The sequence below is a fragment of the Podarcis gaigeae genome (assembly GCF_964106915.1).
Source record: "Podarcis gaigeae genome assembly, chromosome: 7".
Taxonomy (NCBI): domain Eukaryota; kingdom Metazoa; phylum Chordata; class Lepidosauria; order Squamata; family Lacertidae; genus Podarcis; species Podarcis gaigeae.
In genome coordinates this window covers 1628529-1647861 of record NC_139683.1, presented here as the reverse complement: position 1 = coordinate 1647861, position 19333 = coordinate 1628529, and the positions used below count along the sequence as shown (strand labels likewise).

At 48.8% G+C, this 19333-nt stretch overlaps 2 protein-coding genes across 8 annotated transcripts in view; one reads left to right on the top strand and one right to left on the bottom strand.

Moving 5' to 3' along the window:
- Positions 1-1867: 1867 nt before the first annotated feature.
- Positions 1868-8045, bottom strand: TMEM276 (transmembrane protein 276). 5 transcript variants are annotated; one of them, XM_083749468.1, is made up of 5 exons: positions 7812-7966; positions 7592-7612; positions 5996-6090; positions 4674-4776; positions 1870-2900 (listed from the first exon to the last, which is right to left on the bottom strand). In XM_083749468.1, the coding sequence occupies exons 3-5, from the start codon at positions 6001-6003 to the stop codon at positions 2385-2387; spliced, it is 627 nt and encodes a 208-aa protein (XP_083605594.1). In that variant the 5' UTR covers positions 6004-6090; positions 7592-7612; positions 7812-7966; the 3' UTR covers positions 1870-2384. The 5 variants fall into 5 exon arrangements, with proteins under 5 accessions (XP_083605595.1, XP_083605594.1, XP_083605591.1 ...); XM_083749465.1 differs by lacking the exons at positions 7592-7612; positions 7812-7966 and adding an exon at positions 7973-8045; XM_083749467.1 differs by lacking the exons at positions 7592-7612; positions 7812-7966 and adding an exon at positions 7247-7437.
- Positions 8046-9450: 1405 nt separating this feature from the next.
- Positions 9451-19333, top strand: part of LOC310849215 (flap endonuclease 1-like) — a 200919-nt gene continuing 191036 nt past the window's right edge. For 2 of the 3 annotated variants that reach the window (XR_014566796.1, XM_083749332.1), the window contains exons 1-6: positions 9484-9620; positions 12766-12856; positions 16748-16850; positions 17484-17529; positions 17702-17787; positions 18041-18174. Coding sequence is in view for 2 of the 3 variants with exons in the window: in XM_083749332.1 (XP_083605458.1) it covers positions 9539-9620; positions 12766-12856; positions 16748-16850; positions 17484-17529; positions 17702-17787; positions 18041-18174 (542 nt within the window). In the remaining variant the exon portion in view is untranslated. Of the gene's footprint in view, positions 9621-12765; positions 12857-16747; positions 16851-17483; positions 17530-17701; positions 17788-18040; positions 18175-19333 lie in introns of all 3 variants that reach the window. The other variant, XM_083749333.1, reaches the window with a different exon arrangement.

Here is a 19333-nt window from a genome sequence, read left to right as displayed (position 1 = left end):
CCTAGGTCCAGTATACCTGAAGGAGTGTCTCCACCCTCATCATTCTGCCCGGACACTGAGGTCCAGTGCTGAGGGCCTTCTGGCGGTTCCTTCCCTGCGAGAAGCCAAGTTACAGGAAACCAGGCGGAGGACCTTCTCAGTGGTGGCGCCCGCCCTGTGGAACATCCCACCAGATGTCAAAGAGAAGAACAACTACCAGACTTTTAGAAGACATTTGAAGGCAGCCCTGTTTAGGGAAGATTTTAATGTTTGATGTATTATGGTATTTTGATATTTTGTTGGAAGCCGCCCAGAGTGGCTGGGGAAGCCCAGCCAGATGGGCGGGGTATAAATAATAAATTATTATTATTATGGCTGACAAGAGGCACGCGAGCCCTTTCAACCAGTAGCCTGTTGGTTTCACAGCTGTGACACACCTAGCGCCTTTGTAGGTTGCTGCAACAAAACCTTGAGTTAATAACTTCCACCCGTTCCCCTTCGGCCTGGCTTCCTGAGCAGTGCACTCAGGAAAGCGCTGAGGGACCTGGCGAAGGAATCCAGCATTGATCTTTCGTGTCAGAAGTGGGATTTCCGACATTCGCAGTGCGAGGTGGCACTGCCCACACTCCAGGGACGCAGCAGACATTGCCCATCTCTGCCAGCTCACTAAACCCAGCAAGGAAGGAAGAAGCTAGCTGCCTGAGATGGGCATTGCCCAGGACCCTTTGCTGCTGATTTGTTGTCTACGGTTGTTAACAGAGAACAAGTTACAGATAGGTAGCCGTGTTGGTCTGCCATAGTCAAAACAAAATAAAAAAATTTCTTCCAGTAGCACCTTAAAGACCAACTAAGTTAGTTCTTGGTATGAGCTTTCGTGTGCATGCACACTTCTTCACATACACTGATAGTCGTCGCTCATCACAGCTATCTGCCAATCACCCATTCCCACCACCCTTCTGAGTAATACCCCTCCCCACCTTCTCTCTATATAGAAGGGTCTGGTGACTTCTGTTTCAGTGTATCTGAAGAAGTGTGCATGCACACGAAAGCTCATACCAAGACCTGACTTAGTTGGTCTTTAAGGTGCTACTGGAAGGAATTTTTTTATTTTGTTTTAACAGAGAACAACTTAAGGTTTATGTACAGAGGTTGCAATTGGGTTGAACCACAGGTATTGCAGGTTACACGGAAAGGGGGAGGATATTTTTTTTTAATTTTATTTATACAATTTTCAAATTTAACAATAAATAATAATAAAAAACATTCCATTTGAATTATACATCCAAATCTAATCTTTCCACTTTCAGACTTCCTTCAGTCTATCTGGAAATGTTCATGTTTTCACAATTATTCACATTTCTTACATCTATATTGTTTTGTTTTTTTAACCAAATTAATCTTAACAATTATTATAAAACAATATTTCTTTCCATTATTATCACAGAGCTTCTTGAAAACCTACAAACGTTAATTGACCTTCACATATATTCTTAATATACTCTGTAAATTTATTCCAGTCCTCGGTAAATCTCTGGTCCCGCCGGTTCCGAATTCTCCCGGTTAGCTTGTCTAATTCTGCGTATTCCATCAACTTCATTCTCCATTCTTCTTTCGTTGGGATTTCTTCTTGTTTCCATTTTTGTGCCTCCAAAATTCTTGCCGCTGTTACTGCATATAAAAACAACTTCTCATCCTTCTTTTTTATGTCATTTCCTAGTATTCCTAACAGAAAGGTTTCTGGTTTTTTAACAAAGGTATATTTCAACATTTTTTTCAATTCATTATAAATCATTTCCCAGAAACCTTTCATTTTTTTACATTCCCACCACATATGATAGAATGTTCCTTCTTTCTCCTGACATTTCCAAAAAGGGGTGTGTGTGTTAGGCTATAATTCCCTTCCTCCTTAAAAGAGTCAGGCACAATTGTCGTGTGTCACATGTCTGTTTACTCCCAGCACTGTTCTCGCTGGGAACTTCCATTTTGTATATAGCTTTTGTTTTTGCTGTTTCCGCGACACGGATGCAAGCAGTCACGTTTCTCCTTTGTTCTGACCTACGTTGAATAAAGCTGTAAATATGCTCTTCTGTCTGAATCTTCCGTTGCGTGCATGAGTCTTGGAATGTGTCTGAGGCTCGTGTCGCTAATGCTGATGCTGTTTCCACAGGAGACCGGTGATCGTCCGGAGACGATGATGAGGCTGCCTGACGCCTCCGTCTCCCTGGCAGTATCCAAACAGGCAGCAACCTTTCCAGAGTCGTAGGCTCCCTGAAGACTTTCCTGGAGGCCATTTCCCAAGCCTCTTTGCGGCACCCAACAGACATGGTCAGCCTTTCCTTTGCCTCACCTGATGCTGCGATGGCCCCACTGCCCGTCAGACCCCCTGGACTGCAGTCCCCACCCCCTCAGTCCAGTTCTCGGTGCTGCGCTTGCAGAGCCTGCCGCAACGTCAGGTTTGCCAGTGCCATGAGGCAGCAGACGGCGTCCTCTTTCCGGAGCACCAACAGCCGCCGCAACTGGGTCCCTGCCAGCACCCCAGCCGTGCCCACCAAGAGGCTGCCCGCAATCCCGCAGGCGTTTCCGGTGAAGATGGAAGCGATCAGGACGCTGATGGAGACCACTGAGGTGACGGAATGGGCCACCATGGCCTTGCCTTCCTCGGAGAAGGAGCCCGAGCTGCCAGCTAGCAGCAGCAGCAGGGCGCCCCCCAAGAGGGCGTTCGCCGTGGCCCGGTCCCCGTTCAGCCAGTGGAAGCCGAATGCGAGCAGGGGGAGCCCCACCACCGTGGAGACCCAGGCGTTGTCTGGACTGTAGCGGGCAGCCTCCAAACCGAGCCCTGGGAGGGTGGCGAGGTGGGTGGCCGTATCCAAGAGGGACACAAGGGCCTGGAGGAGAAACCCGGCAGAGGTCCCTCGATTGATCTGGAAAGAGAGGGAGGAGATGACGAAAAGAGCTCAGATAATAATAATAATAAAGGCAAAGGTAAAGAGACCCCTGACCATTAGGTCCAGTCGTGACCGACTCCGGGGTTGTGGCGCTCATCTCGCTTTACTGGCCGAGGGAGCCGGCGTACAGCTTCCGGGTCATGTGGCCAGCATGACTAAGCCGCTTCTGGCGAACCAGAGCAGCGCATGGAAATGCCATTTACCTTCCCACCGGAGCGGTACCTATTAGATTATCTACTTGCGATTCGACATGCTTTCGCACTGCTAGGTTGGCAGGAGCAGGGACCGAGCAACGGAGGCTCACCCCGTCGCAGGGATTCGAACCGCCGACCTTCTGATCGGCAAGTCCTAGGCTCTGTGGTTTAACCCACAGCGCCACCCGTGTCCCAATAATAATAATAATAATAATAATAATAATAATAATAATAATAATTTATTATTTATACCCCACCCATCTGGCTGGGCTTCCCCTGCCACTCTGGGCAGCTTCCAACAAAATATTAAAAGACAGTAATGCATCAAACGTTAAAAGCTTCCCTAAACAGACTATAGCAAATACGTTGGGAATTATATTTAGCCGTTTCAGCTTCTCAGCTTGGTCTCTGCAAGCAAGAACCCACCCAGTGACCCTTGTCGGCAACACAATTTCAAGAGGAGGAGCGAGCAGCAGACCTTTGCACATCCCAGAGTGCAAAGCCCTGTTTCCACATGCAGATTTTACATTTGCCAGGTGTGCATGTACAAATAATAATAATAATAATAATTTGGCAGGTTCCAGGTTCCCTGTCACAGAGAGCAATTATTGGTCAGCCTGAATCCAAAACCCCTCTCTAGCAAAGTTAAAGCTATGGTTTTCCCAGTAGGAAGGGACGCGGGTGGCGCTGTGGGTAAAACCTCAGCGCCTAGGACTTGCCGATCGCATGGTCGGCGGTTCGAATCCCCACGGTGGAGTGCGCTCCCGTCGCTTGGTCCCAGCGCCTGCCAACCTAGCAGTTCGAAAGCACCTCCGGGTGCAAGTAGATAAATAGGGACCGCTTACCAGCGGGAAGGTAAACGGCGTTCCGTGTGCTGCGCTGGCTCGCCAGATGCAGCTTGTCACGCTGGCCACGTGACCCGGAAGTGTCTCCAGACAGCGCTGGCTCCCGGCCTATAGAGTGAGATGAGCACACAACCCTAGAGTCTGTCAAGACTGGCCCATACGGGCAGGGGTACCTTTACCTTTACCTTTCCCAGTAGTGATGTATGGAAGTGAGTGCTGGACCATAAAGAAGGCTGATCGCAGAAGAATGGATGCTTTTGAATTATGGTGTTGGAGGAGACTCTTGAGAGTCCCATGGACTGCAAGAAGATCAAACCTCTCCATTCTGAAGGAAATGAACCCTGAGTGCTCACTGGAAGGACAGATCCTGAAGCTGAGGCTCCAATACTTTGGCCACCTCATGAGAAGATAAGACTCCCTGGAAAAGACCCTGATGTTGGGAAAGATGGAGGGCACAAGGAGAAGGGGACGACAGAGGACGAGATGGTGGGACAGTGTTCTCGAAGCTACCAGCATGAGTCTGACCAAACTGCGGGAGGCAGTGGAAGACAGGAGGGCCTGGCGTGCTCTGGTCCAGGGGGTCACAAAGAGGCGGACACAACTAAACGACTAAACAACAACAACAACAGCAAAGGCCCAGCACCCAAGAGGTCAGGCCAGCAAGCAGAAACACCAGGGACTCCCCAAATCAGGCTCCACCCCTTTCTTACCTGGAAGGTTTGAACAGCGGAGCCCAGGGACACGACACACAGCAGGAGGTTGGAGAGCAGACCGGTCACCTCATCAGGCCAGCCAGGCATTGAGGCCGATGCTCTGCAAATGAAGGCAGAGAGAAAGAGGATTATTTCACGCCTCCTTAGAATCAAAGGGACCCCAAGAGTCATCTAGTCCAAGCCCCTGCAATGCAGGAATCTCAGCAAAAGCATCCATGGAAGATGCCCATCCAATACAGTGGTCCCTTGGTTCTCAAACTTATTCCGTTCCGGAAGTCGGTTCCAAAACCAAAGCGTTCCAAAACCAAGGCGCACTTTCCCATAGAAAGTAATGCAAAATGGATTAATCCGTTCCAGACTTTAAAAAACAACCCCTAAAACAGCAAGTGAACATGAATTTTACCATCTAACGAGACCATTGATCCATAAAATGAAAGCAGTAAACAATGTACTGCAGTCACAATCAATCAGTAGCTGAACTGGGTTCCACGCAGTCACAAAAACAAAAGAAAAAAGAGCCACAAAAATGCAAAATAGATGGCAAAAACAGACACACCTCAGCACAACAATCAAAACAGAAGCATACACTCAAAACAGAGCACGTTCGGCTTCCGAAAAGAGTTTGCAAACCTGAACACTTCCTTCCGGGTTTGCAGTGTTTGGGTTCCAAGTTGTTTGAGTCCCAAGGCGTTTGAGAACCAAGGGACCGCTGTATCTGCTTAAAAACCTCCAAGGAAGGAGTACAATACAGGAGGATGTGTGCCGCTGTTTCGGTGCTACCATCTCCCCAGGGGCGAAGACGTTTCTCAGGCAGGAATCGGCCCTCAAGTACCGCAGATGGCAAGCCACCCAGTCTTGCAAGTGTTAAAGCACATCTGTATTTTGGGATAATAAGTTTGTGCAGATATGGGGCCAGAGAATCAAAACGGAGAGGTGGAAAATGAACATACCAAGGGCAGAATTTAGACGTCGACCAATTAGACGGTTTGCTTTAGTGGGGCCCATAGTGAGTAGGTGTTGTGGGGATCATCACCCATCCCAGGGCGCTCAACCACAGCCACAATGTCCTTTCTTCTATCAGATCAAAATGAGCAGTAAAGGTTGCTAAATTCATAGCTGTATTGCAACATTAATAATAAATAAATTAAGTGCAAAAAATAAAAAATAAAGTTTTATCCTATCTATCTATCTATCTATCTATCTATCTATCTATCTGCTCCAAGGAAGGAGTCGCAAGGGAATCTGGTTCCACTGTTGCTCATTCGAAGGGAGCATGGGCCAGCCCCAGGGGTCAGCAGATTTGATTCTAAGACACTCACTCTGCCATGGCGACTTCTGCTCTGCAAGGGAAGGAGCGTGCAGGTTAAAGAGCCCAGGAGTCAGGATGAGGCACGGCTGCTGCGCAGGCATCCAGCTACAAGACAATGAATCGGCAAGTCAGGTGTCGGAGGCGAAGTTGTTGCTCTCTGCATCTCCTAACCAGGAGGCAATTTCAGACAGGTAATCAAGTATCCAGCACTTCCCCCAAGATTGAGGGCAGGGCAGGCAGAGGATCAGCCTGAACGCCGCTCACCTGGGCTCAGCCGTGGGGCTGAAGTTCATAATCAAAAACTGATAACCTCAGGTGCCTGGTTAGAAAGATGGCGGCATATTGCTAAAACAGGGGAAAAAAACCACCCAACTTTTAATGAAAAGTTGGGCAAAGGGTAAAACAAAGGCGCTGGATTTTGTGGTCACTTGGGTGTGATATACATCTGTGGTTCCCAAACGTGGTTCCATAAACTCACCCCTAGCGCTTCCTATCCAGGCCTATAAAAAGTCTTACTCAGAATAGCAGTGTGCAGTGAGGAGGATAACGACACACAAAAATGAGAAACAGGTACCAATTATTGTGCATTTATTCAAAGGCCAATTAAAACTATTTACTTTCTTCTTCGTTTTTATTCCTATGTTATGTATTTTTGTGTTTCCATGTTGCAAACTGCCCCGCGATCCTCGGATGGCGGGCAGCAAAGAAATTGAATGGATAAATACGACAAGGCTGATTCGACACAATGGATGAACTTGACCTAGATTCTCAAAGTCCAGCAATGCGTCTCACGTCCAGCGCTCTGCTGACCACTCCCTTGCCTCTTAGTGCGCCCCCCTCTCTGAGAACCCCACTTTGGGAGCCGCTGGTGTACATGAAAAAAAAAAAACAAAAAACACCTCTAGGGTCTGAGTTTGCAGTTTTCCTCCTCCCTCCCTGCCCCTCTTCCTTTTGTGTTGCATCTCCTAAATTGCGAGTCTGGGACCCCTTGCCTCTTAGCACACCCCCCTCTCTAGAGAACCCCACTTTGGGAACTGCTGGTGCACATGAAATAATAATAATAAAAAAACCCCTCTAGGGTCTGAGTTTGCCTTTTTCTTCCTCCCTCCCGACCCGTATTCCTTTTGTGTCATGTCTCCTAAATTGCGAGTCTGACCGTTTGAAAGTGGTGCTGGGGCCCCTTGCCTCTTAGCGCACACCCATCTCCGGAGAACCCCACTTTGGGAACCGCTGGTGCAAATGAAATAATAATAATAATAACCCTGTAGGGTCTGAGTTTGCCTTTTTCCTCCTCCCTCCCAGCCCCTCTTGCTTTTGTGTTGCATCTCCTAAATTGCGAGTCTGACTGTTTGAAAGTAGCGCTGTGCCCCCTTGCCTCTTAGTGCACCTGCCTCTCCAGAGAACCCCACTTTGGGAACCGCTGGCGCACTTGAAATAATAATAATAATAACCCTCTAGCATCCGAGTTTGCCTTTTTCCTCCTCCCTCCCTGCCCCTCTTCCTTTTGTGTGGCGTCTCCTAAACTGTGAGTCTGGGACCCCTTGCCTCTTAGAGTGCCACCCCGCTGGTGCACATGAATGATAATAATAATAATAATAATAATAACCCTCTAGGGTCTGAGGTTTGCCTTTTTCCTCCTCCCTCCCTGCCCCTCTTCCTTTTGTGTGGCGTCTCCTAAACTGTGAGTCTGGGACCCCTTGCCTCTTAGAGTGCCACCCTCTCCAGAAAACCCCCCTTTGGGAACCGCTGGTGCATAACAACAACAACAACAACAACAACAACAACAACAACAACAACAACAACAACCCTCTAGGGTCTGAGTTTGCCTTTTTCCTCCTCCCTCCCTGCCCCTCTTCCTTTTGTGTGGCGTCTCCTCGACGCCAAGTCCCCAGGGAGCGAAAGTCCCGCAAAAGAAAAGAAAAGGAGGGAGGAATGGGCTCCCCCGGCCTCCATTTGCCCGGCCCGCGCTTCCCTTCCCTCTCCCTACCCGGCCCGTTTCTCCCCCGGAGTCCGCCAAGCGCCCGACAGCGAGTCTCCCACGGCTAGAGCGGCACGTCGAGAGGAAAACCGGAAGAGGAAAGAGCCATAGAGTGCGCCAGGCTAGAGAGGCAAGAAGGAACCATAGAGACTTCCTTTTCCCAGCAGGGGAAACAAAGCTACTTTGGGAGGTTTCGCCCCAGCCGGGAGAGACTCTCGGCCTTTCTCTTGACTTGTTTTAGAAGGGGCTTCTTATTTTGCTAAAATAACTCTTCTTGGATTGGGCCTTCCTAGGAAGGGCAAGGGAAAAGGGCAGCGGCTTCGAAGGTCGCTACTGGGCAGGCGCAGTCAGGACTGAGCACGCGCAGTAGCACCGAACCCTAGAGAAAAGGGAGCATTGTTGCGACAAGAAACTTAGGGCGCCCAACATCAGGAAGATGCGTTTGTCTTCCTTGGGTGTTCTAGTGTTAATAATAATAATAATAATAATAATAATAATAATAATAATAATAATAACAATAATAATAATAATAATAGTAAAAAAAATTTAGTGTTAGGAGAGAGGGGAAAGCTGCAGTCCACTTTGCACGCTTTACCTGGGAGGGATTCCCGAGGAAGTCAACGGGACTTACTTCTGAGTAGACCTGCCCCAGATTGCACTGCTCAAAAAACTGCACCGGCTCACTGCCTGCCGTAAGGAAGTGCGATCCTGAATTACCAAAGATAAAACGAACATTAACACGAGCAGCTCGCGAGAAATAACTCCCCTTCCTCCCCCCAAAATACGGAGAAAAAGCTGGCGATTGTGCGTTCCTCGGGGCAGGGACCTTTGCCTGGGTCACCTGCCTCTTTAACACGGAACAAAAAGGGACCTGCTGCAAAAACATATTAATATTTAAGCTGGGGGTGATCTGGCGACGAGCACAGTTATAATTTTCATTTGTTCGTGCGGTATGCATATTGGTGCTTTTACACCGTCAACCCCCTATGGCCTTCGGATGCAGAAATTTAGTTAACTGTGCCGCTCTTGGTGGAGTACACAGTAAAAAACAAAACATAAGAACAGTGCTTTTTTCTGGGGGAACGCAGACCCTAATAATAATAGTAGTAATAATAATTTATTTACCCCGCCCATCTGGCTGAGTTTCCCCAGCCACTCTGAGCGGCTCCCCATCCCTAAACATTTGGTGAATCTTTGTACTTTTGTCCATTGAATGCATTAATTTCCCCCGATCTGAACGATAAAACGGTGATTTTCTTGAGTCAAAACGAAAAGTATACCCCTAAACATTTTTTTTTTTAGGAAAGCATTGCGTAAAGAACGGTTTGGAGTGTTTCAATTGGAAAGCACCGCGCGGCTGCAAGAACGGGGCTCTCTGCACGTGCTCAGAGGCCCTCTTGCTGGCTCTGGAAGGCAAGCAGCTGGGCGCGCCCCTTTCCGGCCCGGGCTCGCTCCCGCTTCCAGCTGGCCGGGCTCCTCCTCCTCCCCGTCCGCCCCGGGGAAGGAAGGGCGGCGGCGGCGGCGGCGGCGGCAGCAGCAGCGCGCAGAGCCGGAGGGTTGCGCAGGGATCCGGCCATGGGGATCTCCAGGCTGGCCGAGCTGATCCGGGAGCAGGCGCCGGACGCCGTGAGCTCCGTCCAGCTGGAAGACTACCGGGGTGAGCGCTGCCGCCTTTTGCGCCCATCCTGCATCTCCCAGACTGCAGGCATCCCCAAACTCAGCGCGCAACCTGCTTTGGAACTACAATTCCCATCATCCCTGACCGCTAGTCCTGCTAGCTAGGGGTGATGGGAGTTGTAGTCCCAAAACAGCTGGAGGACTGAGTTTGGGGATGCCTGTCGCAGAGGATCAAGGGCGTTGCAGCTGGTTGGACTGGATGATGACATTTGGGTCTTTGGTACAAGTTAAAGCTGGGTGCTCCAGCTGTTTTGGAACTATAATTCCCATCATCCCTGACCACTGGTCCTGTTAGCTAGGGGTGATGGGAGTTGTAGTCCCAAAACAGCTGGAGGGCTGAGTTTGGGGGTACCTTGTTCTAGAGGATTGCGGGCATCTCGGCCGGTTGGGCTGGATGGTGACCTATGGGTCTCTGGTGCAAGTTAAAGCTTTGCCAGGGCGGGAACAGCATCTCCTTACAAAACATATGGTAGTCCTTGTTGTTGTTGTTGAGTCATTTAGTCGGGTCCGCCTCTTTGTGACCCCCTGGACCAGAGCACGTCAGGCCCTCCTGTCTTCCACTGCCTCCTGCAGTTTGGTCAAACTCATGCTGGTAGCTTTGAGAACACTGTCCAACCATCTCGTCCTGTGGTCAACCAAGACTCCTAGATCCTTTTCACATGTACTGCTCTCAAGCCAGGTGTCACCACCATCTCGTCCTCTGTCATCCCCTTCTCCTTGTGCCCTCCATCTTTCCCAACATCAGGGTCTTTTCTAGGGAGTCTTCTCTTCTCATTAGGTGGCCAAAGTCTTGGAGCCTCAGCTTCAGGATCTGTCCTTCCAGTGAGCACTCAGGGCTGATTTCCTTAAGAATGGATAGGTTTGATCTTCTTGCAGTCCATGGGACTCTTAAGCGTCTCCTCCAGCACCATAATTCAAAAGCATCCATTCTTTGGCGATCAGCCTTCTTTATGGTCCAGGTCTCACTTCCATACATCACTACTGGGAAAACCATAGCTTGAACTATTGCATGTTTGCAATTTCGTCTCTGGTTCCTCTTCCCCCATACTTGGTGTTCTACATGTTTTGGAACTACAATTCCCATAATCCCTGACCGCTAGTCCTGTTAGCTAGGGATGATGGGAGTTGTAGTCCCAAAACAGCTGGAGGGCTGAGTTTGGGGGTACCTTGTTCTAGAGGATCGCGGGCATCTCGGCCGGTTGGGCTGGATGATGACCTTTGGGTTTCTGGTGCAAGTTAAAACTTTGCCAGGGCGGGAACAGCATCTCCTTACAAAACTTCTTGTAGCCCTACTAGCGTAATTTGTTGATTACAGTTGCTCTTCAAATAATTCATATACAGTGGTACCTCAGGTTGTATATGCTTCAGGTTACATACGCTTCAGGTTACACACTCCGCTAACCCAGAAAGAGTGCTTCAGGCTAAGAACTTTGCTTCAGGATGAGAACAGAAATTGGGCTCTGGTGGCGCGGCAGCAGCAGGAGGCCCCATTAGCTAAAGTGGTGCTTTAGGTTAAGAACAGTTTCAGGTTAAGTACGGACCTCCGGAACGAATTAAGTACTTAACCCAAGGTACCACTGTATCTTGGGTTGAATGTGCTTCGGGCTGAACGTGTTCAAGTTGCGTTCCATGGCAACCCGGAAGTAACGGAGCGCATTAAATGACGTTGCACATGCGCAGAAGCAGCAAAAAGCGACGCATGCGTGCGCAGACGTGCCATCACTGGTTACATTTGCTGCTAGATGCGAACGGGGCTCCGGAACGGATCCCGTTCGCATCTAGAGGTACCACTGTACTTCTTCCAATCTTCTGAAAATCTCTGGTTCCGCAGGGTTTCGGATCCTTCCTGTCATTTTGTCCAATTTTTTGCAAGGAGAAAAAGATGGAGATGTTGGTTATCAGTTTGAAATGTGATAGGGAAAATAAGAAATGCATACTAAGAGATTAGATTGGGAAATTTTCAGACAGGACTGACGGAAGTCAAAAAAAATGCATAAGATGTGAAAGTATGTTTAATTATTGTTGGAAATGGTATGTTAAAAAAACTAATAAAAATTTATATAAAAAGGGGGAACAGCGTCTCCTGTGCAACTGTGGGAGCTGGAGCCAAACTAGGGAACTCACTGCTGCAGGAACCTGGATGGGTTTAGAAGAGGGTTGGACAAATTCAAGCTTTGCCTCCGCAGCTGGAGACCTAAATGCTTCTGAATCCCAGAAATTGCAGATCTCTTATGCTCAAATCCTGCTTACTGGCTGGGGCATCTGGTTGGCTACTGTGAGGTCAGGATCCATGGACTAAATGGGCCACTGACCCGATCCGGCAGACTCTTCCTAGATTCTTAGGACCGAGTCTGAGGCTGAATCTGAGCATGTGCAGAGTGTCTTTTCCTCCAGCCGATTCATAGTCCCTCGCTCCTGCACCCAAAACACTCCCCTGTGCTTTGGCTTGGCCGTGTGGGGTGCACAAGCCTCATGTAGGGGGTGCATGGTGTCCGAAGGGAGAAGTGGGTCTGTCTGGGAGTCTGGAGCCAGAATTTCTGACCGATGGGAAGGTATTATTTATTTTGTCTGTTTACATCCCCCCACCGTGGGGCTCAGAGTGGGGTCCATGGGGGTTCCCCGTGGCTTTCCTGCCCCCAAGCAGCCCTACTTGTCCTTAGACCACCTCCTGGAATAAGTGTTACTATTTTATTTTATTTCCTAAAATTTATATTCGGCTTGAAAAGCTTTGTCTGCCGACTTTCCCCATTCCATTCCTAATTTTTATAAACTTCTATGCTGTCACCTCTCTAAAGTCTCCTTTTTCTAAACTCAGATGTCCCAAATGCTTCAGCCTTTCTCCAACAGGGAGTCTCTCCAGTCCCTCAATCATTTTGGTTCTCCTTTTCTGAATCTTTTCTGCAATCTCCTTTTTGAGGTGAGGCAACCAGAGGCAATCTCTGCCTTTTCTTCCTCTCAGCCTAACCCTACCTCACAGGGCTGTCGTTGTCGTGGGAATTAAACAAAGAGCGGCAGAACCATGCATAGGCCACCTTGAGCTCCTCAGAAAAAAATGTGGGATAGAAACAGAACAAGCAGATACGTACGCAGAATAATGATTAAGTTCTTTTTCCTCCTTGGCTCAGGGCGTGTGGTGGCGATGGATGTCTCCGTCGCTTTTTACCAGTTCCGCACGGCTATGCCAAAGATCATCAACCGCCATGGGGAAAATATCAGGTGAGAAGTTGCAAGCAAGTTTAAAAAAAGAATGTTTGTTGATTTAAAAGCATTTGTAAGCCACTTAATACTAATAAACTGTTGAAGTCATGTCTTCTTCTTTGGCGATACCTCGTAGCCGAGTAAGATCGTCTTCCATGAACACGGTTTTAATGAGTCCGTAAGTGACTGTGGAGGCCAATTCTGGATCCACACCTCCTTCCACAGTGGGGACATTGGTTTCCGAGCAGGAGTTGATCACGGTGTGGATTTGCCAAGTGTGCCTTCCTCTCAGCACGTTTCTCCCTTGCGTCCTGAGTTCGAGTGTCTTCAAAGCCCGTGACACCTTTGGAAAAGGCTGCTCTCCAACTGGAGCGCTCGCAGGCCAGTGTTTCCCAGTTGTCAGTGTTTATATTACATTTCTTTAGATTTGCCTTGAGAGAGTCTTTAAATCTCTTTTGTTGACCACCAGCATTACGCTTTCTGTTTTTAAGTTTGGAATAGAGTAGTTCATGGGTAGGCAAACTAAGGCCCGGGGGCCGGATCTGGCCCAATCGCCTTCTAAATCAGGTCTGCGTACGGTCTGGGAATCAGCGTGTTTTTACATGAGTAGAATGTGTCCTTTTATTTAAAATGCATCTCTGGGTTATTTGTGGGGCATAGGAATTCATTCATTCCCCCCCCCAAAAAATATAGTCCGGCCCCCCACCAGGTCTGAGGGACAGTGGACCAGCCCCCTGCTGAAAAAGTTTGCTGACCTCTGGAGTAGTTGCTTTGGAAGACATGTACGCACACTCGACTGCGGAACTGGCACTTCTGCATGTGCCACAAAATACCCATAATTCTGCATTTGTAAGAACTCTCTCTTTTAGTGTAGTAGCACTTTGGAACTCCCCGCCTATTGATATCAGGAAGGTGCCGTCACTGAACTCTTTTCCGCACCAGCTAAAAATATTTTTGTTTATACAAGTCTTCCCAGATGTTTAGAAAGCCGGTGTGAGTCTTAATCTGCTTTTAGCCTATTGCTGTTTTTTAACTTTTCCAAAGTCTTAACTTATTGCTGCTCCCCCCCCCCATTGATGGCTTTAATGTTTTATATTCTTTCCGTAAACCGCTTTGAGGTGTTTTGCAATCAAGCGGTTTCCATAAATAAATATATAAATATAATTAAAACAACAATACAGCGTGGAACTAGTAAAACAGTTGGTTTCAAAGCGCATAAAAACAGAGGTTCAGGTTGTCAAAGCACGTCTTCTGGGTTAGGAAAAGCCTGATATCCCCAGTACAGGGACAATAGTGAAAAATGTCAGGTCACCGCCCTGTGATATTTTGCAGGGTGTGGTGTCAAAGGTAGAATTTCCTCAGATGATCTCAGCGAGTCTTTCAGGTATTTCAAGTTTTGGTGCCCTCTCACTTTTGCTTTAATCGGGCTGTTTCCTAGGCAATTACTGTTCCAGCTCATTGTCAAGCTGATGCCCCCAGTTTGGCAGTGTGAGATCTATGGCTCTTATCTAAGGGTCTTGGTGGTTTGTGATGCGGCAGCAAAAGAAGCTAATGCTATTCTCGGCTGCATCGACAGAAGTCTAGTGTCCGGATCAGGCATAGGCAAACTCGGCCCTCCAGATGTTTTGGGACTACAACTCCCATCATCCCTGACCACTGGTCCTGTTAGCTAGGGATGATGGGAGTTGTAGTCCCAGAACATCTGGAGGGCCAAGTTTTCCTATGCCTGGTCCAGATCAAGATAAGCCATAGACCACTCTATTCTGCCTTGGTCAGACCACACCTGGAATGCTGTGTCCATTTACGGACACCATAATTTAAGAAGGATGTTGACAAGCTGGAAAGTGTGCTGAGGAGGGCAGCCAAAATGATCAAGGGTCTGGAAACCAAACCTTATGAGGAACGGTTGAAGGAGTTGAATATGTTTAGCCTGCAACAGAGGAGACTGAGAGGAGATAGGATAGTAAAGGTAAAGGGACTCCTGACATTAAGTCCAGTCGTGGCCGACTCTGGGGTTGCAGCGCTCATCTCGCTTTACTGGCCAAGGGAGCCGGCATACAGCTTCCAGGTCATGTTGCCAGCAGGACTAAGCCGCTTCTGGCCAACCAGAGCAGCGCACGGAAACACTGTTTACCTTACCGCCGGAGCGGGACCTATTTATCTACTTGCACTTAGACGTGCTTTTGAACTGCTAGGTTGGCAGGAACTGGGACAGAGCAACGGGAGCTCACCCCGTCGTGGGGATTCGAACCGCTGACCTTCCAACTGGCAAGCCCAAAAGGCTAAGTGGTTTAGACCCCAGCACCACCCACATCCCTTACCTTTTACCTTCTAGGCTGTATCAGCAGATGTCTAGTGTACATCCCACCTGAAATCCTCTGTCTAGTCCTGGGTACATTAGTTTAATATTATTATTATTAACAAGTTGGAAGGTGTGCAGAGCAACCAATATGATAAAAGTTCTGGAAACGAAGCCTTATGAAGAGTGGTTGAAGGAGCCAGGTCTGTTTAGCTTGGAGAGGAGAAGACTGAGAGGTGCTAGGATAGTTATCTGAAGGACTGTCACAGGGAAGAGGGAGGAAGCTTGCCTTTTGCTGCTCTGGAGGGTAGGACTCGAACCCATGGCTTCAAGTCACAAGAAGGAGATTCAACATCAGGAAGAACTTTCTGGTGGTAAGAGCTGTTTGCCAGTGGAATGGACTCTCTTGGGATGTGATGGACTCTCCTCCCTTGGAAGTTTCTAAGCAGAGCTTGGGTGTCCACCTGTCATGGATGCTTCAGCTGAGATTTCTGCATTGCAGGGGGTCAGACTGGATGACCCCGAGGGGTCCCTTCCAATTCTATGATTCCCCTGCTTCCTCCTGGTCAGGAAAGGCCTCCTTCCCCCTGCCTTGCCCGACCCTCTAGTCTCTGCTTCTCAATGTGTATTGTATTGTTTTATGTACTGTGGCTTGCTGTTTTATTGATTATAGTTCAGATATTATTGTAACTGTTGAGTGGATTTCTGTTTAACTTTTATATGTTGATATCATTACTGTATTTTATACAGTGGTGCCTTGCAAGACGAAATGAATTCGTTCCGCCAGTTCTTTCGTCTTGCGATTTCTTTCGCCTTGCGAAGCACGGATCCTGTGCTGAATTTCTTCCTCAGTCGCTCAGGCTCCCCCCTCGCTTTCAACCGGCCACCATGACCGTCAAGTTGCGCTCGGGCTTCTACGTGGGCAAAAAGTCTGCCGCGCTGCTGGCGCTGCTCTTGGCCGCGCGGCTCTTGGCCGCGCTGCTGGTGCTGGCTATCCTGTACGGGCGCTGCGCGCAGGATTTGGAAGGGAGAGGCGGCGAGGCGGCGCCCAGAAACGAGGCTCCCGCCAGAGCCGACCCATCTGTGCGGCCGCCCGGTGCCTGGGACGTAAGAAAAAGGAAACAAACATGCAAGACGTTTTCGTCTTGCGAAGCAAGCCCATAGGGAAAATCGTCTTGCGAAGCAACTCAAAAATCGAAAAACCCTTTCGTCTTGCGCGTTTTTTGTCTTACGAGGCATTCGTCTTGCGAGGTACCACTATACTATTCTAATTGACTTTTTTGATGGAGGTTCCCTATTTCAAAGCTATATTTTATTCTCACATTTTGTATTGAAATAGATGGTTATAAGATGTGCATTTTTTTGTTTCTTCAGCTTGTAAAGCGCCATGAGTATTGTAAGATAGAAAGGCGGTATACAAATTAAAGATGATGATGATGGGCCCATGAGGGTCATGCACAGTTGCACTGGCAGGGCCTGAGTTTGAGTTCTGCCAGGTCTCCCTGCTCACTCCTGTCTCCTTTGCATCCCTGCCCCCTTCCGTGGGGCTGCTTTGCTTTGCCTCCCCCCCCCCGCCCCCTGCTCACACACTGCCTCCTCTTCTGTTCCAGTTCCCTGCGGGGGCTCTTTTACCGGACGATGCATCTCCTGGAAAACGGCGTCAAGCCCGTCTTCGTCTTTGATGGGAAACCCCCAGACCTCAAGGAGAGAGTGGTGCGTAAGAGGGGATCCCAGGTGGGCTGGGAGGGCGAAACCCAAACACTGACCCCCAGGCCTGGCTAGAAGTGCAGGGGGAGAGTCTCGCCCGCAAAGGCAGGGACCACATTGACCATGGAGAGAATTAGAAGTCTCTCCCCCCCATTCACCCCATTTTCCTATTGCGGCCTGACTTTGCCACATTTCAGGCTGCTGTTAATCTGAAACTGCACATCATCATCATCATCATCATCAATTTATTATTTATACCCCGCCCATCTGGCTGGGCTTCCCCAGCCACTCTGAGCAGCTTCCAACCAAATAGCAAAAACAATACAGTGTCAGACATTAAGAACTTCCCTAAACAGGGCTGCCTACAGGTGTCTTTTAAAAGTAAAATAGTTGTTTATTGCCTTAACATCTGGTGGGAGGGAGTTCCACAGGGCAGGTGCCACCACCGAAAAGGCCCTCTGCCTAGTTCCCTGTAACTTTGCTTCTCACAATGAGGGAACTGCCAGAAGGCCCTCGGCGCTGGACCTCAGTGTCCGGGCAGAATGATGGGGGTGGAGACACTCTTTCATTCTCCCCCCATCCAGGAAAGGGAGAAGCAATTCTGCGTAATTCTTCTTTCTGTCTCCGCTCCCCTTGCAGTTGGCAAAACGCGCCGCAGTCTCTGGAGCCAAGAGGAAAGCTGCAGGTAAGACTGTTTCAGACTCCCCTAGTTGGGGGTCACTGCCCCTTTTATTGGTGGGGAGTTGGGGCTATGGCAGGGAGAGCCCCGCCCCCAGACCCTCTGAGCCCAGCTTCCGCTGGGGAGGGCGGGATATAAATAAAATTTTATTTATTATTATTATTCCTGCGTCTTTCAGATCCTGTTGCAGATGAGCCCCCGCAACAGCTGCCGAGAAGAGACTCCGAGAGGCTACTGGGTTACTTGGGGGTTCCCTGTGTGCAGGTACACAGTGTCTCCTGCATCTCGGGGTTGGGATAGATGACCGCCTGGGGTCCCTTCCAATCCTACAAATCTATGCTTCCGTGTTCACATATTTACATCTAATGCAGCATATTTATATACTTATATGCAAGGGAACCTCTCTCTCCCCCCCCCCATAGAATTACAGAACTGTAGAGTTGAAAGGGACCCCTAAAGGTCATCCAGCCTAACCCCCTCTCCCCTCCTGCTTCCCTCCCTTTCCTCTCCCTCTTAGGCGCCAGCTGAGGCAGAAGCGACATGCGCAGCTCTGGTGAAGTCCGGGCGCGCCTGGTGCACGGCCACGGAGGACATGGATGCGCTGCCCTTCGGAAGCTCGCGTCTCCTGCGGCACCTGAATGCCAAGAACAGGTGAGCGTGTCCTGGACGTGAATGGAAGCGGTGAAGACTCTGGGCATGTGCAGAGTGCCTTCCCAGCTCCCGCAGGTCGGAGGCAGAGAGCAGGTGGGAGGGGTTTCCGGGGGGCAGAGTGTGTCCATTCCTAGCAAGATCAAGGCCTGAAACTCATTGTGGAAGTATCCTGCTTTCTCTCTCTCTCTTTTTAAAGGTTGCAACACTGGTTTACTAGTCATTACTATTACTTGTAGATTACAGAACATTTTAAATAGAATAGAAAATAAAATTGTGTCTATGTTCCTACAAGCTTTCTGAAATGCAAATTCATGGAAAACATGAACATCACATTGACTTCCCATTAATTCTGAACAATCATGATTACAGATGGAAAACAGTAGACAAGAACATAGAGGAGTTTCTCCCTTTTTATAATGCTGTCTGTATGTAATTCTACCTTTGCTTTCCCATCTGCCATCATCAGTCTCCCTGTGGTCCTTGTTTTCAAAAGTGTTTTTAAGTTTTGTTTTTATGCGCTATCCTGTTCTCACTGGGGCAGCAGCTCACACTAGCAGGGCTGGCACAAGTGACAAAATGCTGTTTGGCACTCAATAGATGCTATGGCTTTGGTGCGCGCAGGTTTCCTGCTGTCAAAACGGTCCGCCCGCCGGCTCCTCCACAAAAACTCTGGTTCCCACCAAAAATATGAAATCAAGTCTAACCATATTTGCAGGCAAAAAAATAAATAAATTAAATTTCAATGGGTGTGTGTGTGACAAGAAATTTTCTGCCCCGGCTACCACCTGACCTTGCTAGGCCACTGCCCACCAGATGCCTGTTATGGGAAACCCGCAACCAGGATTTGAGCAAAAAAAACCACTCTCCCCTCCAGCAATTGGTATTCCGAAGCATCGCTGCCTCCGACTGCTAGGAGCCCCTGATAGTCTTGCCCTCCATGAATCTGTCCAGAGCTCTTATAAAAGCCATTCCATCTGGTGCTCATTGGTCCTCCTTGTGGCAGTGAGTTCCACAGTTTAACTGTGCGCGGCACAAAGGAATTCTTTTATCCTTCTTGAATTCAGCTTCATTGGATATCCTGTGAGCTGCTAGCGTTATGAGAGATACTTTTCTGTATCCTGTAATGGTGGTAGATTTCGAAACAAAACCATCCTTGTGT